General features: G+C 45.1%; 1 protein-coding gene across 1 annotated transcript; it reads left to right on the plus strand.

The window, feature by feature from the left end:
* The first annotated feature begins 574 nt into the window (after nt 1-574).
* gas2l1 (growth arrest-specific 2 like 1) lies at nt 575-22,293 on the plus strand. Its single transcript, XM_084551954.1, has 5 exons — nt 575-1,922; nt 9,669-9,776; nt 14,648-14,744; nt 15,621-15,930; nt 17,543-22,293. The coding sequence occupies exons 1-5, from the start codon at nt 1,191-1,193 to the stop codon at nt 19,587-19,589; spliced, it is 3,294 nt and encodes a 1,097-aa protein (XP_084408080.1). The 5' UTR covers nt 575-1,190; the 3' UTR covers nt 19,590-22,293.
* Nucleotides 22,294-22,330: the final 37 nt, after the last annotated feature.

The raw sequence follows: 22,330 nt of genomic DNA on the forward strand, positions 1-22,330 counted from the left end.
ACATCTTTGATTTGTGCCCTCCCTTCCCCTCCCTCAAACCAATAACGACACACTGATTAGTAAATGTGTTTTTCACAGGGCTGTCAACACTAATCTATCCAAGTCTTACACATCATGTCCTTTTAATCACCGGTTGGGACACAGTTAAGAGGGAAGCCCTTGCACTGGGCAGAATTGCTATCTCATGATCCTGGAAGTTTTGGGTTAGACTTTAAGTCTTTAGGCTGTTTTATAAAGAGGCCGCACAAAGACTTCCCTGTTAAGAGACTGTTACAGAAAATATGTTTTAGGTTTTCTCACAGAAAGGACAAAGCAGCCAGTCTGTCCCACAACACTGTGAGCACAGATTAATGTCCACAGAACTGAAACAGTAAACTTAGATTTTTAGAAATATTTGCTTGAGTGTTTAACACAATTTGTAGACTTTTATGTTTTTAGATTTAATTTAGACTTCATGATCTGATGTTTAGTGGAGAATTTGTGTCCCTATGTGCGTTATTTCCTCTGGTATCTTAGGATGTTCACAATTAAAATCTGCTGCTACATTTTATTTTTTTTGGCAGATCTAGAGTTGGGGAACATGGGGTTAAGTTTTCCTCCTCTGCCGAGAGTTTATCCCTCGTAATGGGATGTGCCACCGAGTCGCTCTGCTGCTCTAAGCTACAGCAGGTCAACATATTCAGCTCGAGAGGCGGCGCATCATGGGCTGAGCCTATCTGCAGGGAAATGAGCTGTGGACTCGGTGCCGCTCAGTGGTCGTGATTTCATCGGTGAGGAGCGGATCGCCTCGGACGCAGACATGGTGACACGTGGATTATTGTGGGTGAGATGACCCGACGGCCCCCGGGTGGATTAGCTCGCGCGTGTGTGTGTCGGCGTCCCGGACAAGCTCCGTCTTCGTTCTCACTCCGGGACCCGGCGATGCGCTCATTAAAGGAAACGGGTTTCGCAGACATCCGGAAAAAACGCATCCATGCGCCACGGCCGCTCCGCATCCCACCGATATGCTGCCGACAGCACAAAGCCTGGCTTCACTGAGCTCCCTTAAGAAAACGCACATGCAAATCGGCATGGGTGCGTCGACGCGGTTATTTCTCGGTATGTTGTGCGGGTGAGGCCTCGGAGCGCAGTTGTGCAATGAGACAATCGGGAATTATCAAGTAGACTTTATTGATACATAATCTGACAATATGGCTGATCAGAGCAACATCCAGTCCGCCGCCTCTAAGAGCATCCGGCCCTTTAAATCCAGTGAAGAATACCTGTATGCTATGAAGGAGGATCTGGCTGAATGGCTCAACACCCTGTATGATCTAGATATCACTGCGGACACCTTTATGGATGGGCTGGAGACGGGCTGTGCCCTCTGTCGGCACGCAAACAACGTGAACCGCGCCGCGCAGGACTTCCAGATGGAGTACCCGGAGGCTGCGCAGTCCATGAAGATGCCATCTAAAGATGTTGTCTTTCAATCGCGCAACGTCGTCCCTGGCTCGTTCGTGGCGCGGGATAATGTTTCCAATTTCATCGCCTGGTGCAGGCAGGAGCTCTGGATCAAGGACGTCCTCATGTTCGAGACCAACGACCTGGTGGAGAAGTGCAACGAGAAGAATTTTATTCTGTGCCTCCTTGAGGTGGCGAGGCGCGGGTCCAAGTTCGGCATGCTGGCCCCGATGCTGATCCAGCTGGAGGAGGAGATCGAGGAGGAGATCCGGGATCAGCAGAGCCAGCTGATCGGTGATGCCGGGGAGCCAGCATCGTCGGCCAGAGAGCAGAGCCCGCCGAGCAGGTGTTTCAGTCGGAAGGAGAGTGTGGCGTCGTGTGGTCGTAGTGTGGAGGATGAAGCGGGGGAACCTGACCCTGAGCCGTTCATCTGGCAGCCCAAGAGAGTTTTATGTGACATGCGAAATTTGGATGAATTGGTGAGTTGCACGTGTAACTGTGAATCAGTCCCCTGGTCTGAATGCAGCTAAATGACTCCGTGGGCATGTGTCATAACTGTATTATGCTTCATGGAAGTCTTGTAATGATCTCACAGTTCATTTGTCACACTATTTAATCATCAACTGTGGGAACTCTGTGCTCAGGACAGAACACAGCTTCTCACAGGCTTTTCATCCGCCGGCCTTGGCCAAAAGTAAACCATCCTTTGTGCTTTGTCTGGTGCTAAAAAGCAGCTGATAGGAGACCACTCTCTCCCACAGTGAAACAGAAATGTGTAAAAAGTGAAGCACCCTCTCTGGAAGTGTCATGTCAGTGCTATAAATAAGGCAAGCAACTTATAGTTTCCCTGTGGCGTGGGCGTTTGCATGCTCATAATGTATCTTTGACTATGTTTTCACTCTTCTGTGAAATTCCTGCTCACCTTTAGGGTCAGTGTGGGTGTATGTGTGTGTGACACCCACATTCTTCCCATAGGTAAGCTCTGAAAGGTCACAGGTCAACTCTGTGCCGTTTCTTATGCATTCCTGGAAATGTCAGCCTGCCTCAACAGGAAGAAGTTTTTTCAGTGTTGACAGTCAACTTCAATCTCTTTGTGTTAGCCTGTCTATCAAGAAAATTCAGTACAGTGTCCTGCGCGTCCTACAATTCCTCCCTCGCGGAATTCAAACCATCAAATCCCGCCGTTCGTCGCGTTGAACCGGTTGACCTTTGCCACTGCCAGCTGGACATGTGAGAGAAGGCGAAGATCTTGTTAGAGCAAAGCTAATGAGCAGGCAGCCAGCCCGGCAGGACACATGCTCGTCGGGTTGCGAGCAGGGGGTTGAAGTTAATATTTTCATGCTGATGAGAAGAACAATGTCCGTCTTTGACGCCGAGGATGTGAGGGACAGCGGAGACGGGGGAGGAGGAGGAGGAGGTGAGGCAGTCGCCAGTCACACTCAGAGCAGAGCGGCTCTAGTGTCACCTCCACTGACAGAAATAGGAGAGCATGCGGAGGAGGATGTGCGCTGTTCTTATCCAGACTGTCTGAATCCAAACACTCTCTCTCATATGTCTGAGGATTATGCAACCCGAAGACATTTGGGGACAAAAATGATCACAGGAGAGCTACATATGCCAGTCTTTCCTTTTGCTGTCATTCGCACCGGCGCATCCCTAATCCGTCGTACAGTGAATGACACACAGGCTCGACAGCTGTTGTCAGGTTTTTAGGAAGTGGCATACTCGCTTGTCATGTGTCTAGCAAATAAAGTCTCCATCTTCCATGAAAATTGATTTAAGCTGCGCGGAGGAGCAAACAGCATAACAAAATCAGGCAACACAAACAAAAAAACTACAGCGGAGCTTAGAGAAGATGGCGCACTGTTAAAATAGTGCACTGCTAAACACATCTGTGCGGTCAGTTTCTTATTTTGAGGCCTAGACATTGTGTGGGACATACCTCTTCTGAATACCTCTGGATTTCCTGTACTGTGTTATATTTACCAGAAAATACTCACTGAAATAGTTTGATCAGCATTTCCTGTCCATGCTCGACAAACACCAGGCACAAGTTCACATTTCCGTCTCATGCGGTGGCTTTAGTACAGAATAGATCCATGTGACTGCATTTAAAAGAAACATCTACCTCTCCTTAAACTAACTTCCTATTCATATCCAGTTACGCCATCGATCAAACGTCATCAATTAATTAGGAGGCCTTTCATTCCAGAGATGCGCACAGCAGCATCAGATGCTCCTGCAAACCGCAGATGCTTCCGTAGCGCTGTAGTATTTTCTTGTGACGTTAGGTGACACTCCAGTTTTTAAAGTTATTTTCTGGGCTTGTCTTTTATGGCTTTATTTTGATAGGTGGTAGTGGAGAGAGACACAAAGGACACACAGCAGTGAAGACTACAGCCTCAGTTCACGGGGGCCCGCTCAACGAGATGATCGGGGCCTCCACAATTTCAGCTAGTGTATTGGATCATAATTATTGGTGACTTAATAAAAAATAGACCATAAACATACAATGAGAGCCACTTTAAATTCTTATTTACTATTTTAGTTGTGACTTTTGTTTCTTGCATAACTCATAACGTCTCTGTGAGAGCTGACGCCTTCATACTCTCCTGCACATTGTTTAGCAGTCGGACAGTCGAGATAATCTTGTTGAGACAATGTGAGTGTGGTGGTAATAGGATTACGTGTCATTAATCCAGTGAGATGCAGACTGGGATCTGTCTTCGGGTATCTGGGTTTCATTCAAGAAACACAATAGTTATGATTAAACCTGAACATTTGACTTATGTAACAGCAAAGTGACTCAGTATACTGGTGACGCCTAACGCCAATCAGAGTTGATGTGTCACGCTGAATACCTGCTGTGTACAATGGGCACAAGCCGTTGACTTTCCCGGTTGCAACACACCCTCTCCCACTGATCTGCCACTATTTACATTCTTACTCATCCTGCTGCGGGACGGCTTTCCACTCTACAGTTGAGGAGGCGGCTGGATACTCATTTCCTTTGTCGTGGTCAACACCTGCGATTCCAAATCTTAATTTTTTTTTTCTGGTTCGCATCTCTGTATGTGTCCACATAAAGTTGATCCTTTGTGTTAGTGGCTTTTCTTTCATGTCAGCACTAGAGAGGGATTGTGACCAAGACTAGCCGTATGTTTCTTTAAGCTGCACTGAGCCTGAGGCAAAGAAACACGGTCATCTACCTCCACACATGACCTTTTTGTGTGTTTTCTAGGTCTCGGCATTAGTTCACAGCCTCAGTTGTGAAAACACACACAGTAACCATACAAGCTAATTTAGAAATAGCAAATAAAAGGGCTCTTAATGGCCCCTTAATGTGCACTCTAATCCTCAGCATGTTTCCTGCATGCATAGGCATCTGTACAGTACAGTAACTGACCTTCTGAACGACAGATGATAGGGGCTGTGTAGTCACTGTTGATACCCATATTCATACCCCATCATTCCGTTTTCCTGCTCACTCATAAAAACTGGTTTGCATCTCTTATCACCCCAGGCTTCAGCATTCAGCTCTTGTTTAGCTCTTATATGTGCACCCCGTCAACTCCCATCCCCCACCCCTGTATCCGCTGGAGATGATAAAGCAAAGAGTGGAACCGTATGTCTTGTTGGTGGCATGGACTAGAAGAGATGAATAGGCCGCCGCTCTTGGCAGAGAGGCAATCAAAAGCTGACATCTCCATCTTTGGCAGGAGACACCAGCAGAGCAAAAAGGCCTGATACAGACGGAGAATGTGTGTATTGTGCCTGTATGTACACTCTGCCCCATTAGCCTTATGGTCCAGTTCATGTATTCAGGGAATAAAAGGGAGGGGTAGACGGCAGATAGTGTGCCGTGAGTGACTTTACTGTACACTCTGTTAAACCTGACTGGAATGGATGTTACTCAGGGAGGGAGAGCTACAGTAGAGAGAGTGGAAAGGAAAAGTAGGTCATCATGCTTTGCGTTGGGTCACACTCAGACGCTTTGCTGAGAGAGCGTGGCAGCCTTCAGTGTTTCTCCCCCCTCTGTCACATGCGCTCATGTTTTGGGGGGTTATTTTGCGCAGTAGCCGTTCTGACCATATCTCACTCCTCACTTATTTTCCATGCAGCAGGGTGCACGCGGAAATAGCTGACTCCTCACTTTGCGTGCCGCCGGCTTTATGTCTTTATTGTCGCTCGATGCTATCAGCTGATCGTTTTGCATGGTTATCATTTAATTGGCTGTCTATCTGATCAGGCTCCTTTCTGACTAGTTAGTCATTGGTTACTTTCCGCACCTGCCTGCAGGACATTCGAGCTGTTCTAAGGCTGAATATCAGTTCCACTGAGCCTTGCGTGTGTTTCCACCTCCTCACAATATATCGAGTTAGACAGAGGCCTGATATTTAACTTCCTGCGCTGAGTGATTACATTGATGTTTGACTGAAGCAGATGCATAATGGAGTTATTCAACTTACAGCACTTGATGTCCATCATATCCTTATGTTGCTCAGGTCCTGATGGACTGTTTGTCATGTAGCCAGAAAACATGCATCGATTTACAGACAAAGGTTTCCTTGTTGCAGTGGATTCCGTTTTTCACTACAGTCAAACACACAACACAGAGTACAGAACAACTTATCCTTTTAACATAACAGATAACAGTTTTAAAAGGTATTTTTTGTGTTTTTTGTACTGATTCACAAACTAAATACAAGACGTTTATATGTAAGCCCTCAGAGATATCTTGGTTACCTAGACAAGCGAGCTGTTTACGCTTGTTTCCAGGAGCATGGCTCAGTCTTCTCATCTAACTATATCAGAATAGGATAACTTTATTTCCCCAAATGCAAAAGTAATTATTTTAATGCAGTTAATTAGATATACAAAATACCCCCGGCCCTACCAAAGGAGGCATGTTCATGCAATTGAGACTAATTTTCCTCTGAATTAGCCCACCGTCACAGCAAAATATCAGAAACACTGATCAGTGCATCTCAGCAACACGATAAAGTGTAACCTCCAAAATCATTGTACATGGATTAATTATATTTCTTGTTCCCATCTAGGGTCATTAACTGACTTGAACCGGAGGTGTTTATCCGACTCTAGTTTACCATCTCCTCTGTGCTGGTTAGTCTTGTTATACCAGCATGCTAACGGTCTCTAAACACTTGCATTTCCACACTCACTGCCTCAAGCTATGGGTCCAGTATAATTAGAAAACATAATTGTCAGCCATTTGTCACCTCCCTGCACCCCCATGTTGTTGGAAGAGATTACGTGTGCAAAGGGTGTCACGCTTTTATGAGATGTGGCGTGGCTGTTCGTGGAGGAGTCGTTTATACAGGCTGTGGCTTAATAGGAGGATACAGTCTGACATGTAGCTGTTTTTAGTGTGCGTTCATACAAAGAATGCTCACTTATGGAGCAATCTCCCTCTTCGAGATCCAAAAGTCTCTGCTCTGCCAAGCAGGCGCCCCTTGTGGCCTTGTTTTCGTGTCTCTCCAAGTGCTTATCTGATTGCAGTAGTTTTTTTTTTCCCATCTTGGGAAATTTCCAGTCTTCAGGGCATGCAGATAAGCTAAGAGAAGACTCTTGTTGTTTCATTTTTGAAAATGAAATGGATGTGCTGCATGAGCCGTGCCATATAATCTTTTACAAACTTCCCTCCGCCCTACACTGAAATACTGCCTTGTGTAAATTCCTGTTACGTGAGTTGTAATGTTCAGTTTTTATTGTTGGAGTTAAGCAGTAACTTTTGCATAGCAGTCATAACGGATTGGGTTACAGCTGTAGAGCACACCTATGTTTGATGAAAAGCAAACTGTGTGGTCTCTTGCTGTGGCTCATGAGGGCAGCAGGAAAATATTCAAACTGATGTTTAACTTCTTAGTGTGTGTTTGCATCCCAGTCTGAACACAGTCTGAGACATAAACTGCTAAATAAACAGTAAAACTATTTTTAATAGCAACAGTTTAGTTAAGTGTGATACTTGGTGTAGCGTGTTTGTCTTCATCTAATAAAGAGTAAGTAGAATTGGACCTAAACATCTTTATCTCCTCCTCCCATTTCCTCTGTCGATCCCCAGGGTTTGCTCAGCCCTCGGTCTGTGTCTTCCATGAATGGGCCTTCAGATGTTTGCATGTCAGGAAGGAAAAGAATGAAGAGACCGTTGACTCACGTTGAACAGATAGGACGTGATCTGAGCGCTGGGCTCATTAAAGGAATCTGTACCTTACCTTTAACCGCTTGTGGACAAATGGGAACATCTGCGGAAGTTTCTTAATAACGCAAAATGTTTCTGCGCCTGCTAAAAACATCTCTGCATTCCTATCTCAAGATAGACGCAGCTGATTCCCAGCGAAGGGGAGTGCCGTGGATTGTTCAGTCACTGTTAGTTTTTCTCTCTTTTCTTTTTCTCAGACATCTGCAACTCTCGCTGAGAGCGTCTCTTGTGTGACCATACATAATTCATCCCTCAGTTTTTCACCCGGTTCCAGCTCCACTTCCGCATGTTTCCTGCATGACCTTGTGTCTCTCCTATCCTTCTATCTCATTCTGCAATGTGTATGTGTGTGTGTGTGTGCGTGTTTTGGACTCATTGTTGACACTGTAAAGACATGGGAAGTGCACACATTTTATGTTAAAGTTTCAACAGAGTAAACTGAATGTCAAGGCTGCTATTGATTAGGTTTCTATTAAAACACTTCACGGTTCAAGTATCATATCCTTCTCAGTGTTTCGTCAAGACACAGCATGTGAGTCTTATACCATCCCAGAGGAAAACAGCTCTGGGCGAGAGAAAGGCTTCACTATTGCAAGAATGAAAAAAAAAAAAGAAGGCTCACTGTACAGTCATAAAGGGAAGGGTAAGGCTATGTGTGTGTGTGTCTGTTGCCATAGCAATCTTTCCATTAACTCACTGGCTGGGGTTTTTCCAAACAGGGCTCCTCCACCTACAGACAGAATGAAAGACAGGGTGACGGGGGAGAGGAAAAGAGGAGGAGCAGGCAGATGTAGAAATGAGGACAAAACAAAAAAAAAAGACAAATATAGGTCGGGTCAGCTGCTGGTGCACGGGCTAAAAATAAAGGCTGAACGGCAACAAAGCAGAGAGAACGAGAAGGATGGAAATAAGGCTCAACAGAAGCAGGTGAGAGGGGGAACAGAGCAGGCAGGTGAGATGTCGAGGCTTAGCCCTGATTCCTCCCCCTTTAATTAGCATGGGATAGAAGAAGGGTGCTATTTCAAGAAAATAACAAGGTGCCACCTTAATCTCCTGAATACACCATAATGGAGGGGCTGTAGGCCATGCTCACACACGGGCTCTGATATCCTTTGAGCGCTGTGTGCAGCATGACAGGTGGTGTAAACAGCACAACCTCAAATCTTCCTCCAACGTGTCGTTTGATCACCTTTAATATCAATTAAAACGCACAGATAGTTTGTCGTGCACTCCTCAGTGCCCTTTGGTGCTTTACTTTCTCTCCCTCGTGGTCGACAAGTGTGCACACGCCTTTGTCTGAGAGAGACGCCAAGAAAAACATCAAAATACGGCAAGAGCACAGGCCTATGCAACACACTCCACCCTGCAGTTGTGTCTGACTCCGGCTGCCTAATAAGCACCCCCAACCACGGGAAGGGCACCGGCTCTGACTCTCAATTCAAAACCCAGCTGGCTGCACAGGCCTGCTGACATCACCACTACCGCCACTACCACCAGTCTGGTCTCTGAGCGCTTTCCCCTCCTTCGGTTTTATGACGTCACAAGCAGAAACACTGTCATGTAAAGGCCCAGAGAGCTGGAGAGGGACAGTACTCATTAGCATGTCCAGATATGTATTTTTGTGGCTTCTTCCAGTGAACCGAGTGACCACAATGTTCTGAAGGGATGAGAAGAGGCAGGGACTTTCATGTGGTAAGGCAGCGGGGCGGGGCGTTTTATCGCCCAGTAGGTGCTTGGAGAGAGAATTTGGCAGGAAACTGACGCACACACAATCCAGCACTCATACGCTAGGGCGGCCAAGACTGCTCGTTTCTCACACCATGAAGCAGTCATTGTGTTGTTGACACATAGTGCTCAAGTCCAGCAGCGCTTTGGTGACTAAACATGATCCTGTGTGGGGGCACTTATCTGGAAACAGGAAGGGATCGCTGTCAGGTTCCTCTCTGATGTATGCGTCATGTTTGTGTGTCTTCAGTGTTAAAGTGCTCTGTTTTGTTCTCCTCAGGTGCGCGAGATTCTGGGGCAGTGTTCCTGTCCAGCACAGTTTCCTATGATTAAGGTGTCCGAAGGGAAGTACAAAGTTGGAGACTCCAGTGCACTGATCTTCATCAGGGTGAGACCTCACCACCTGAGAGAATTATCTGTCATATCACTGCAACTTTGACTGTCAAACAACATCATCTGAGGAGTGGGATGATAGCATACATGTTAATGACTTGTCACTTGATGTTGTCAGATTTTTTTCACTTTATTTAATAGATTAATTAAACACAGTATTAGATTTGCTTGCAGTTCTTTGCTATTGCTGCAAAACTAGCAACACAGAATCTATCCTCAGGAGACACACGAATATATGTATTTCTGCTGATGTCCATTAGGTCAACTTGGGCCCACAAAATGGGCCAAACAGTTTTCCTCTTCTGTGCATCATTAGTACCAACATATCTGGTGAAACCCCGTTCTATTTTACCACTAGCTAAAGTGGTTCATTTCACGGATTTCTTTGTTGCCAGACCTAAAAAAATTTAAAAATCTGCCAAAATTAGAAGATGTGAAAATCACGCACTGGTTATAATAAACCTTCATTTAGAGAAGAGGTCTACAACAGGGGGTCTGCGATCCCTAGGGGGTCCGCGGAGGTACTGCAGGGGGGTCGCGAAAGTTTTGGTTGATTAGACATTTTTTTTATATTACCCCCGCAATTGTTTCCACAATTTAAATACACATATACATAAGTAGGTGGTCCCCGCTCCATCTCTCCATCACTTTGGGGGTCCTTGGCCTGGAAAACGTTAAGAGTACTGCAGGACGTAACCTCTGCACGTAGCCTACGCCGGTGCAAGCCTCTTACACTTGTGTACACATCAGTCTCTGTAAAAACACCAACCAAACGCTAGTCGGCGCTGTGTCTTTTTTTTTGCCAGTGGAGTTCACTTTCCATTTCCTGCTTTCCTGCTCCAAAATTTCGCCGAAATCTCTCCGGACACGAGTCTTACAAATGTTTGTGTCTCTGAACCTCCTCAGTTAACCTTTCCTCGATGATTTCCCATCTTTACTGATCCAAAACAACCAATTAGAAAATTGCATGTAGTTACATTCCTGGGGAGGTACATTTCTGGTCTGCGTAGGGTCTTGCGTATGCTCTGCGCAGTTGCCATAGCTACATCATCAAATTGACGCAAAAGCCTAAATCGCCTATTAGTTATACCTGATGACCTTTAACTCAGTTATAAACAGCTGACATAGATGTATGTAGTGTATATATATATATATATACCACAGAAGGTGTGCAGTCATTGAATGGAACCATACAGAGTTGCCATATGCCACCGCATGTAGTTTCAGGAAGACCCAGGTTGTGCAGCAACAGTTAAACCTCTCAGCTGCTTGGCTGAATCAAACCACAGCGGTGTAAGTAACGGCATTGTGATTTCTCTCTCTCTTATGTGAGTGTTTACAAACTGACCTCATCTGGCCCACTCCCAGAACTTTTTCCATTTAGACGCAAATAGAGCTCTACGTAGGCCACTTCCTGAGTTTTTCTTATCTTGACTGTGCCCTGCTTCTCCCGGACTCTTTGTCTCCTTTTCAGTTTTAAGAGCCGACACTGTACCCACACCAGGCCTCTAAGGAGATTGCAGGGAGGCCGGTAGATAGCAGAGATCGATTTGTTCTCACTTACCTAAAATGCACCGCAGCCAGATTTATGGATTTTTTTTTTTGGGATCGTTTTCCAAGTTGCATTCATGCACAGTTCATTATGCTGGTAGTCTGTCTGTTTCTTTCAATTTTGGTGGCACCACTCTGTCCAGAGTAGGAGATGTGATATACGTTATATAACTGATGAAACATCGGCCACACCCGTCTCTGTCTGAGCACAAAATGAGTACATTCACAAGAAAAGTGTGCAGATTTGTACGGAATTTATGCTGTAGGGCAAACTAGAAAAGGTGCTGCACCCTCCACTGATGGGTTGAAATATACTGCCAGGTTGGTACACATCTCCCAGCTCTTTCCTTCTTCATCAAATGAGGCAAAGTATAAGGAACTTCTTATTGTATTCTCTAATACAAAACATAATATAGTATTTGAATAATAATTATCTAGTTATATGTGCATTACATGTGAAATGAGCAATTTCCAAATTTGACCTAGTGGTTAAATGTGCCACAGAAAAACTGTATTATGATATAGAGCAACTTTATACGACAAACTGAACCAATGTAATATTTCTTCAGATACAGACTAAAGTAAAAGTGACTATTAGTCGAGATCATGTGTAGTCACCACATTAGCTCTATCAGATCCTCACAGATATAAATGTGTATTCTGTTTCTGCAGGCCGCTCTCAATACTGATGTTAATAACTCGATTGCACTCAGCCAAAGCCCGTAAATGGAGACAGAATAATTGTCCTCTGTGTGATTTTATTACCCGCTTAGCACAGTAAAAGCATTGTATTTGAACAATATAAAAAGAAATGATTCATTGCTCTCCTAATTAATCGTCCATTCCCTCAGAACGAAAAGAAATGCAACTTCTTTCCTGACCCTTTGTATTTTTCATACAGGAAAGCATTTGATCAGGGCGAAGATACGTTTGTCTGGCTGGATGATTCAGCCATTTTAATGTAACAGGTTTATTTAAATTTGGGGTGGACTGTGTTTGCGCGTAAGTGTGTCCGGGAGCCTTGGCCTTGCCAGATTTGCTCTCTTCATGCTGTTTCCGCCCTCTCCTGATTTCTCACTGGTGTTGACAGCGATTATGCATATGCCCCGAGCAGCTACAAGTGCACCCAACGCACTCCCCTCATTCATCTGATGGGAGGAGACGGGCAGCCGCTTTAAAAGCCGGCAAACCCCTATTCAGCTGCCAAAGCTGCGACAAGGATCTTGGGTTGAAACAGGGGATGAAGTGTCGAAAGCAAATGGGCGAAGGGGCCTCATGAACAGAGGGGGCAGTTAATAAGACATCTTTGTCCTTGAGGGAGGTTGCCCCCCAGTGAGGGGAGATGCACTTAGTAGAGGAGTGGGGGGGGGGCTCACAACGGCTGAAATGAACCATGAGCTTAATTTCTGAACTCGCCACCAAGATTTAAGGAGAAATTGGTTCAACACGCCCCCGCAATGATGACAAGAAGTCTCTCTGTTCGCTGTTGCCATAGAAACAGGGATCGGGTCTCTGTACTGGTGAAGGCTGCGATACCCCCTCAGCAGTTGGGAAATCTAGCAGCTGAGCCACGGATCTAAAGTGGAACATGGTCCCTGAACATCCATTTGGCCTGAACAGACTCCTCAGTAATGCTGCAGCGTCATGTATAAAATATAAAATGCATAATGAGCTTGTTGGATGCGGAAGCAAGCGAATTGCAATAGAAAATAGGTCTTTATATTTTTATATTGTACTTTAAATCTGTTTTTTGTGTGTTTATCACATTTGTCGGCGATCTGTTGTTTGCATTTCCACTTTAATTTGCTTACGTTGTGTCTCAAATCACAAAATAGGGATCCCCACAGCATCAGACGACCGCAGTGAATTGAATCGCCAGACTGAACTCACAGTCTGGCGATTATTACAGCGCAATAAGCAATTTGAGACCTTTCATGATTCTCTTTATAGGCATGTTTATATTGCACTGCAGCTGCTTCACCATCTCAGTTTCAAATAATAACAAATGCATTAAACTGACGTACTGAACCATGTGTGTCACTGGCCTGTACATGTATAGCAGTATACGCTAACTGTTGCTGTTTGTCTCCTGCCCCAACTCTGTGGCTTTAATCAAATCTCCCTAAGCAGACCTTGTGATTTCTTTTTTATTATTGTTGAAGTTATTACTGCAACGATAAAACTAAAAATATGATAAAACGTTCTGACCATCATGAGCCATGCTTTTCACTGCTGGCTCGTGATGGTCATGCAGCATCACACAAGCAGTAAACCTGTTACGGGCACGAGGCCAGGGCAGAGGGAGAGTAAGCAGCTCCCAGGTCTGATAGAGATAAGCAGATCAGCTGTTTTGACGGATTTGATGTAGTAAGGGAGCAAGGCCGCTGAAAAGACTTGTCGTGGATTGGCAGGGATTGTATTAGAGAGAAGGTGGGGTCAGACTTGGCCTCCGTCTGATCACGGTCAGGGACCCGTAGTCGAGATGCTGCGCCACGTGTGCTTTGGTGGACAAAAACGCTGCGCCCGCCCACACAGATTTATCATTATGGCTTTGCCTCGTGTGCCCCCGAAAACACGGGTGCAACCTTTAAAACATGTGGCTGGCAGACCGTGTTACACAACCCAAGGCAGGCAGGGGGACGCATCCACGGGGCTGTCACATCAGGCAAAGTGTGCTGCTTCAGTGGAGGCGGCTTCTGCCCGGAGGGAGTGAAGCTCTTCCGTCTGATCTTGTTGATGTGTGTGCCTCAGAGAGCAGCGGAGAGTAGGAAGTGACATATCCACCGAACCTCCCTCTCTTACAACTGGCCCCCTCTTCTCCACTCCTCCTCTCCCTGATCGCTGAAGTCTCAGCTGAGGAGAGGAGTGGACAGCAGGGGTGAGTTGTTACCATGCTAATTCGCCCCCTGAAAACATGGGGAAGCCACATGAGAGGCATGAGAGAGAAGCGCCCAAAAGAAGAGTTTCTTTCACAGCACTTTGGCTCTTTATTATGCTACCGTACCCTGTTTAATAGTGCGTTGGCATAGCAATGAACAGCCCTCATAATGGCAACAGCTGGGGGTGATGTGGGAGAAAGAGGAGATGTAGGGGGGAGGGAGAGGCAGGGGTGCATGCAGGGGTGCATCTAGATGTTATGTAACACAGAGGGCCGGCCACTCTTTTGCTAGTTGCCCTGCCTGTAGAATTTGCATATCTATTGACTTGTGTGTGTGTGTTGGGGGTGCAGTATATCAAAAAGACTTAGCCATTTTATTTGTGTATAAATGCGTACGTTCATCTATTGAGGCCTTGTTTACTCTTTTCTCCCCTCAGGTCCTTCGTACTCATGTGATGGTGCGTGTCGGAGGGGGCTGGGACACACTGGAGCACTATTTGGACAAGCATGACCCATGCCGCTGTGCTGGTTTTGGTGAGGTCAAAACTGCCTCTTTTTTTTATTTTTTTTATAGTTGCGTAATTCATAATACAATTAAGTTATAAACAAATGATTCACTTTTCACTCTATCTGGCGTTCTATGTTCAGATCAAGAGCAGACGCAGTGAAGGTCAGCAGTGTTGAATAACATCCTGAAGTAGATATATTTGGAAATCAGTTCCTTTGCTATTTAAAACTAGACTTTTAATGTACTATTTGCGTGTTTTGTATGTCTTTATTTCTTATTTTTACTGTGTTTATCTCATCAAATACCAACACAATATTCCCTTTATGTGTGAGCATGGTAATAAATGTCACTGCACTTATATAATTCATGCAGTTTTCTAATTTTTTGCACATTTTTGACCGACGGAGCATTGTTGTTTCACCCTGCAACGTCCTCCTAAGAAGCAATTCATAGCAACACGAACTTTTCCAGCGTATTATCTGGACACCTGTGCTAAACATTCAGTGTTCCCACTCCCTTTGATAAACAGCACACTGATACACGCCCATAGCTGTGCCTGGCAAGAGCATCTCTCCTCATCCAGGCCGCGCCTGATGCGTCAGGGGATGTTTTCCGTCAGGACAGCTGACTCTAGCTGAAATCATAATTGGAGTTATATTTCTAACCAGAGGATTAAGTTGCTATGAATGTCCACTTTAAATGATGGCATCGCTCTGAATGACGAGCAAGGGTCCATCGTTCTGTGCAGCAGCAACTATTATTTTACTAACTGCTGCTATCTAAGACCTTGATGCCATGAGCTATGATGTATTTATTGACCAATAAATATGTTTATCTTTACTGCTTCTCCAGTGTTGGTTAAAGGTCTCTCTTAACCACTTGTTGTCAATCTGTCTGCACAGCTCACCGCTACCACCAGGCTAAAGCTAGTGGCCAAGGTCAGGGGGCACAGAGCAAGTCCTCGAGCGCCCACTCCTCCCGCTCCACCAGCCCAGGCCCACACTGGCGAAATGAAGGCATCGCACCGTACAAGCCTCCCGACAGGCGCTCGCTGGAACCCCTCAACGCTCCGTGTGCCTCCTCCTCCTCCACACGCCCGGGCCGATCTCAGAACTCTTCTGGCCACGTGGAGCTCGACTCCGGTGTAGCACGTGCTCTGCTACCGCGGCCGCCACGGGACCGCTCTGAACCCCGCCACTTTAATCCTGCCAGGTGTGTGTCTACACAGGGATAAGTGTGCTACGGTGATAAGAAATTAATCTCTCCCAAGTAGCCTGGCAGAGCGTGCTCAGTGTTTGCTGCTTGCTCTTCTGTGCCCACAGATATGCAGGCACAAACACACACATACACATAGAGTTGAGCATATACACAACAAATACACATACCAGGAAACCACAGATTAGACCAGAGCAGATTTATCTAATCTCAGGTGACATTGACCGGGTAAATCCATGCCACACAGCCACTCTACAGCACCTCCTAGTGTCCACATGGTAGACATCAACATGTTTACTCAGCTCTCCTCCCTACTCCTTTCTCTTCTACTTTCATTCACTTAATTAAACTATTGATCATGGCTGGGATTCTGAGAAAGCTTCTGCTCAAGCTTTTCTTCTCTTGCCATGGTGAACAGATGGTTTGAATAAGTATGACGTCAGAGACAAAGCAAACCACACATCAGTCTTTACTATTCTCCTGCAGTGGCATGTCAAAGCAGTTGTATTGTTATCATAGGATCTTTACCTGTGGCTGTTTCTATGGGGATAAACATACAATAAGATCTCATAATGCCTTTCTCATCACTGGCAAAAGGTTTAGTTGGTCACATACCTTTTCAGTATGCTAGAGTGTGAAGGTGCCATTGTTCAACACAATTGGGGGCTGAATGCTGGTTTACTTTGGCTACAAGCCAATATGTGGCTCATTTCTGTTTTGAGCTCAGACCAGACGTCAAGGCAAAAGCTAATTCAAATTAACCCTGTGTGGGCGGGTCATCCCCTTTCAAGTGTGCCAGACTAGATAAAGACTAATCCAACCACTATCCCCAGACAACTGTTCACGGCGAACTAGGGAAGTAGGTCAACAGGTGGACTCCGTGCACGCATACGGCTGTGCTGGAATATGTACGAATCTAATTTCCAAAGATAACTACAGAAGTTCAGTGTGATAAAATACTAATTAAGGGCGCAGGATGTAACCAAAGCAAAGGCGTGTCTCCATAACCACAAGTCAACAATGGACCGCAACGTGCTGCCATGTCTAACTTGACTGACAGGTCATTTTATGTCCAAACACAGGATTCCTTAAAAGGTTTTAGTTAAAAACTTAATTGTAAGCCTAAGATTGAAACAAGCTTGTACACTCCATCATTAGGAGTTAAAAAACAGCCCAGGTGCTGTTATTAATACCTACATATGAAATATATACAGTACATGGGAGAACACCTGAAATCATATCTTTCCGGGTTTGTTCAGTGGACTATGAGCTGATTACTGTTAAACCTGATGGTCCTACTGGTGCGTGACAGTGGAGCGGTGTCAGGTTGAGACAGGGCAACCTATGAGACCTCTAATCCTGCCCCTGCTTGTTCTTGTCTTCCCTATAATCCCTTCACTGTTACTGACCACCATTCCAAGAAACACATGAACCTTCGGTCAGGAGCGCTGTCTGTGTGCAGCAGGGGCAGGTTGGAGATGCTCAAAAGTCCTCAACATTAAACATACTGTACGGCATGATATGAAGATGATGAGATAAATCATGAACTATCTCTTTTAAGTATGTTGCATTGTAGTATAACTGACTCTGTCTCTTCCTCACATTGTAGGAATAAGGAGGGAATGTTACCAGTGACAAGGCGTCTGTCTGGAGATAGTGACTCTTCTACAGCCTCCTCTAAGGGAGGAGGTGGGGGACGGCACACTCTTGGTGGTGCTTCGCGGCGCTCTGGTGACGAGGTGGTGCTGCTTGTCAATCGCAAGGAGGGGAAGCATATGATTGAGAGGCCAGTAGCTGGAAATCAGAGCCCATCCCTGCGTCCCTCGCTGCCTCGTGCACGCAGCCAATCAAGGGAACGTTCTGGACTTGCTCCAATACTCAAACCCAACCCACCGCAGGGATCCTCCGAAGGTGCACGACCGCCTCGCACAGAGAGGGGCCGCTCCCTTGGAAACGAGGGCCCAAGGAGGCTCCATGCTGCACGTTCGCACAGCCAGAGTAAAGTAAGTAGCCGTACTCGGTGCAGTGATGCCAGCCCAGGACCCACACTGTCCTGCAGAGACCCTCAGCCCCCACCTACAGACAGACGAGAGGAGATTCGGGCCAAACAAGTGCCTCCGTCCTCTCCCAGAGTGGGTGGTGGATTTTCCAAGAGACAGTCGTCCTCATGTTCTAACTCACCTATTAAAGGAGTCCAGAGCACTAGCAGCCCCAGCAAGAAGACTATAACTACTCCCAGACCTCCTGCTCCTCGATCACCCTCCATAGGAAAAGGCAGACTTCTGCCACCTGTCTCCTCGGGAGGTCGACGCTCCCCGCACTCATCTCCTCGCAACTCTCATCATCACACCACCCGCTCCCCTCGGATTTCACAATCTCCCCGCTCTGCTGGGCGGGGCCACCCTAGAAACTGGTCTGGCCTGGAGCGCCAGGAGTGTGAGGAAGAAGGACTGGACTCCGGCTTCCAAATGCTGCCAACATTAGATCCCCAGAAGGAGCAGGACCTTTATCGCAGCTTTGAGGCTGAGTTTCTGGCCAATAAACAGCAGGGTAAAGGGGGGTCTATCAAACCTCCAGGGGGACCAACAATCCGGGGACCTGGGACCCACTTAGTGCCGGCACTCACTGATCCTAATGTCACAGACTCTGCCTATTCCTCTTCTAACTCCTCCACCTCCTCCTTGAATGTGGGGGCAAAGATAGGAACTCTGCCTGACCTCAGGGAATCCAAGAGAAATAACCCCCGTCACTTCCCAATGGACAACTCCTTAAACTTACTTTACGGACACAATTTTGGAGGACACAACATAGGTCAAGGGGAGACTGAACACTGGGGGGAGCGTGGAGGGGGTCTCAAGAAGCTCCCAGCCATCTCTAGCTCCATGGAGGAGAGGGAAATTCCATCTTCCCTGCCTGGCCTTGGAGACACAGTTTCAGGCGGGTTGATGAATCAGATTCCCTCTCAATCTGTTTTCCACTGTAGGAATATGAATGGAGACCTTGGAGGTTGTCCTCCAACAGGGGGGCTCACAGGTCACCTTGGCTGGGGCACACGGCCTGAAGGAGAAGGAGATGTTCCTCTGGAAAATCACCAGCCAAACTTACCTTATGACCTGGAAAATGGTGATGGGAGTGATGACCTCCCGCCTCCAGAGGCTTGTCCATCACCTGTCGCCCTTCCCCCTTCAGAGGACTGCTCCTTCCAGGATTCTTCAAGTGAAAACTCTTCCATGTGCTTCAGCTTGAGCGAATCCCGCTCCGAGTCCCCCCAGCCAACTTCACCCATCACTAACGGGAACACAGATGTGCTACAGTCTAAGAAAGTGCAAAAGAAGGCAAACAAGGTAGACTCTAAGCACAAACTGGGAGCCAGGTTCAGGCCTCGCACTGACAACAGGCCAGAAAACAACCCGTCACGTATCCCCACCCCAGTCAACTACAGAGATCTGCAGGCTCACAACACACTCTCGCCCTGCCACACCCCACCGCTGTCCCCTCAGAGCTCCCATCGCGCTGGGCGTCCAGCCACGTGCAAGATTCTGCACCAGGCTTTCGCAGATATGATCCACCCTCAGCCCCGTTCTCCAGCCATGGGCAACAAAGATTGCTCCTATCCTGGACAGTCAAGCAGCCTGGACACTGAAGCTTGGATGTAGCACAAAGGTTATGGTGTGTTGTCATGAACTTTAACTACTGTGTAAAAAAAAAAGACTTACGACGGGGCTATAGACTGTTTTCATTGCATGTCAAACACTCTTTCTTTTCCTTTTAGTTTTCCCCCTTAATTACTGCAAGGGGTTCACGTTGCTTTTTTTGCACTCAAGCCAAATTATTTATTATTACCAAAGGAATGGTCTTTATTATTACTGTAATTTTAACGTGTGCATGGGGACGCTTATGCCAATCATAAAGGTGTTTTTTTATTTAAGAGACAAGAAATTCTCACAGTTGATAAACAGAGATAGAGAGATAGCATATGTGCTGCCATGTGCCCCGCTAAGGGGCATGGTAAAGTGCCAGGGATAGCTGCAACTCTACAAACATAGTAAACACTAAACCTTTAGTGAGATGGATTGGCTCCCTCTTGTGGTTTGCCATAGTCTCTCTGCTTGCCTTGATAGTCAAAATACTGGTATGCTGACTGTGACACTTTCAGTCTCTCCACATTAGTGGTCTTCATTATCACCAAGTATACTCTCATTTACAATACACTAATAGGTAACATAGACAAAAGGTACACCCATTAGTCTTCTGACTTCATGGATATAACACACACTACAAATTTCTGTACAGTTGTCCGATGTGGTTAACGTCAACTTTTCACAGTCAATTGATGTAGTTGAGTTGGATAATATTTTATTGTTTTAAAATGCTTAATGTGTTATTCAAGATTATGTTTAATGCAGTAAAAACAATTTACCTTCTTCTTCTGTAAGTGTAAAAAAAAAAAAAAAAACGAGGAGCGGTGAAGGTTATATTTCTTTGTGTCATTGTCACTGAAATAGAAATGTTAAGAGCTCTTCCTCCGACCAAACTGTACTCTGGAAAACGACGCTAAATATACATGCGCAGAAGCCGCACGCTTAGGGGAATGAATGTGTAAATACACGTTGATGCGCTCACTGAGAGATGTGGGCATTTTGTATATATGAGGACATGGAGTATACACTTTAATGTACATATTCATTGTATTAAGTTCTGTGCTGCCTTAGCTATGCAATATTGGTGTTGGAAATGCCTTGACAATTCCCTTTGCCTTAAAATGTATTTACATGTTAGTTTATGAATGTTTTTGCTTAACGTCACTAAGATCTATTTGGTAACACTACATTTCCGTCAGCTGTTTATGATAATAGTAATTGGACGGTTTGCCCACATTTAAATTATGAATTATACCTGATATAAATGGACAGTTCACAACAGAGATATACAGTTTAGTTCTTCTGAATCCCAGAAGTACAAGAAGGCAGATAAAGTATTTATCCTGTGAATTTCAATGGCACAATCTGCTGGTGACATCTAGTGGCAAAAGAAAGCCCTGTTTGATTCACAATAAAAACATTTCCCTTTCTATCATATGTTCAGAATAAAAAAATGCCCTGGTGCTGATTTGAACCAGTACAGCTAATTACAATGATATGACATGTTGAAATTGGATGGATGAGGATGGACTTTAACTTGAGTGTCTGCATGTGTGCAAAAGAGCATGAATAATAGATACCGTAACTGGATATTAAGGTTTCCTTGTGAAGCCCTTGCAGAGTTGTTATCAGTATGAGAGGCCAGAGTCCAGCTACAGAGCTTACAGGACTCTGTCTGGTGTTTAACGGGTGTGGACTTTGTAAAATATATTTGAAAGTTGAAAAGTTTGTGGTGTCAGTGCCCTGCAGAAAAGCCATAACCCCCAAAACATCTCGCTGTGAGACAGGAAAATTGGCATTTTTTTTTTTATTATTTGTCTTTTTCTTTTGATTAATAGTAATTTTCACTATGTCGACAATAATGGGGAACATACACAAAAATAAAAATAATTTGTTGAAGATGTTTCTGCAGGACACTAACAGTGAAAGGGCTGAAATGAAAGAGTGTGTATATCGTTGTGTACATACTTTACTGTATGAAAATATGTACAGAGGAGTAAAGTAAAGAGGGAGTAAGGAGGGGAGCAACGTTGGTCTAATTTATTTATTTATAAAATCAAATCTCAGAAGCCTGAAGCGTCCCAAGTTTAAGTGATGAATTGAAATGAAGTGGAGCAGATTTAGAAATGTTGCCACTTGGAAGACTGGAATAATAAACTAAACTAACCCACCATTTACAAATATGGTGAACTGATTTTAATGCTGTTTGAGCTACACTGATTGAATTATGTGACTGCTTAACAGTTTCACTTGTATAAACAGTTTATAACATGTGTTTTAATCATTCTAATTTTAATTTGACCTTGTTTGAAGATATCTGCATTTTGATTAACTGGAGTTAATCTACCAGCTTCATGAATGGCTTCATACAAGCACATTGGTCATCAAGTTTGAAAAAATGACTGTCCTTAACATATTTTGCTCTCGGTCCTGCACAACATTTTAATAAAACTCTCTCTCCTTTCTATTCCCCAATCAGCGGAATCTGAATGTTTGTGATCAGCCAATTTTTTTTCATTTACCAGTGTCATTTTCACTAAAACTTCTTTTAAATGTACAGTTTGCTTGACATTGTGGAATTTGTGTGTATGGAATAGCAATACTGCAACATTTCACTCTTTTTGAAGTAAAAGAAATGGTGTTAAGTTGTTCTTGTAATAAATATTTTCTTCTGAAGTTCGTGGATTAGCTCTGATCAAATTTTCTTGTGCTCACAGTAGTGTGCAGAGCAGGTTTGGATTTTGCGGATTTCCTTT

Source organism: Chelon labrosus (assembly GCF_963514085.1).
Source record: "Chelon labrosus genome assembly, chromosome: 9".
Classification (NCBI taxonomy): Eukaryota; Metazoa; Chordata; class Actinopteri; order Mugiliformes; family Mugilidae; genus Chelon; species Chelon labrosus.

What these genes read in the sequence shown, in the direction of transcription:
- gas2l1 (XM_084551954.1), top strand. Translation starts at nt 1,191, where the DNA reads ATGGCTGATCAGAGCAACATCCAGTCCGCCGCCTCTAAGAGCATCCGG. An exon ending in TGCGAAATTTGGATGAATTG is followed by an intron (nt 1,923 to 9,668) that starts GTGAGTTGCACG and finishes TGTTCTCCTCAG; the next exon opens with GTGCGCGAGATTCTGGGGCA. An exon ending in GTGCACTGATCTTCATCAGG is followed by an intron (nt 9,777 to 14,647) that starts GTGAGACCTCAC and finishes TTCTCCCCTCAG; the next exon opens with GTCCTTCGTACTCATGTGAT.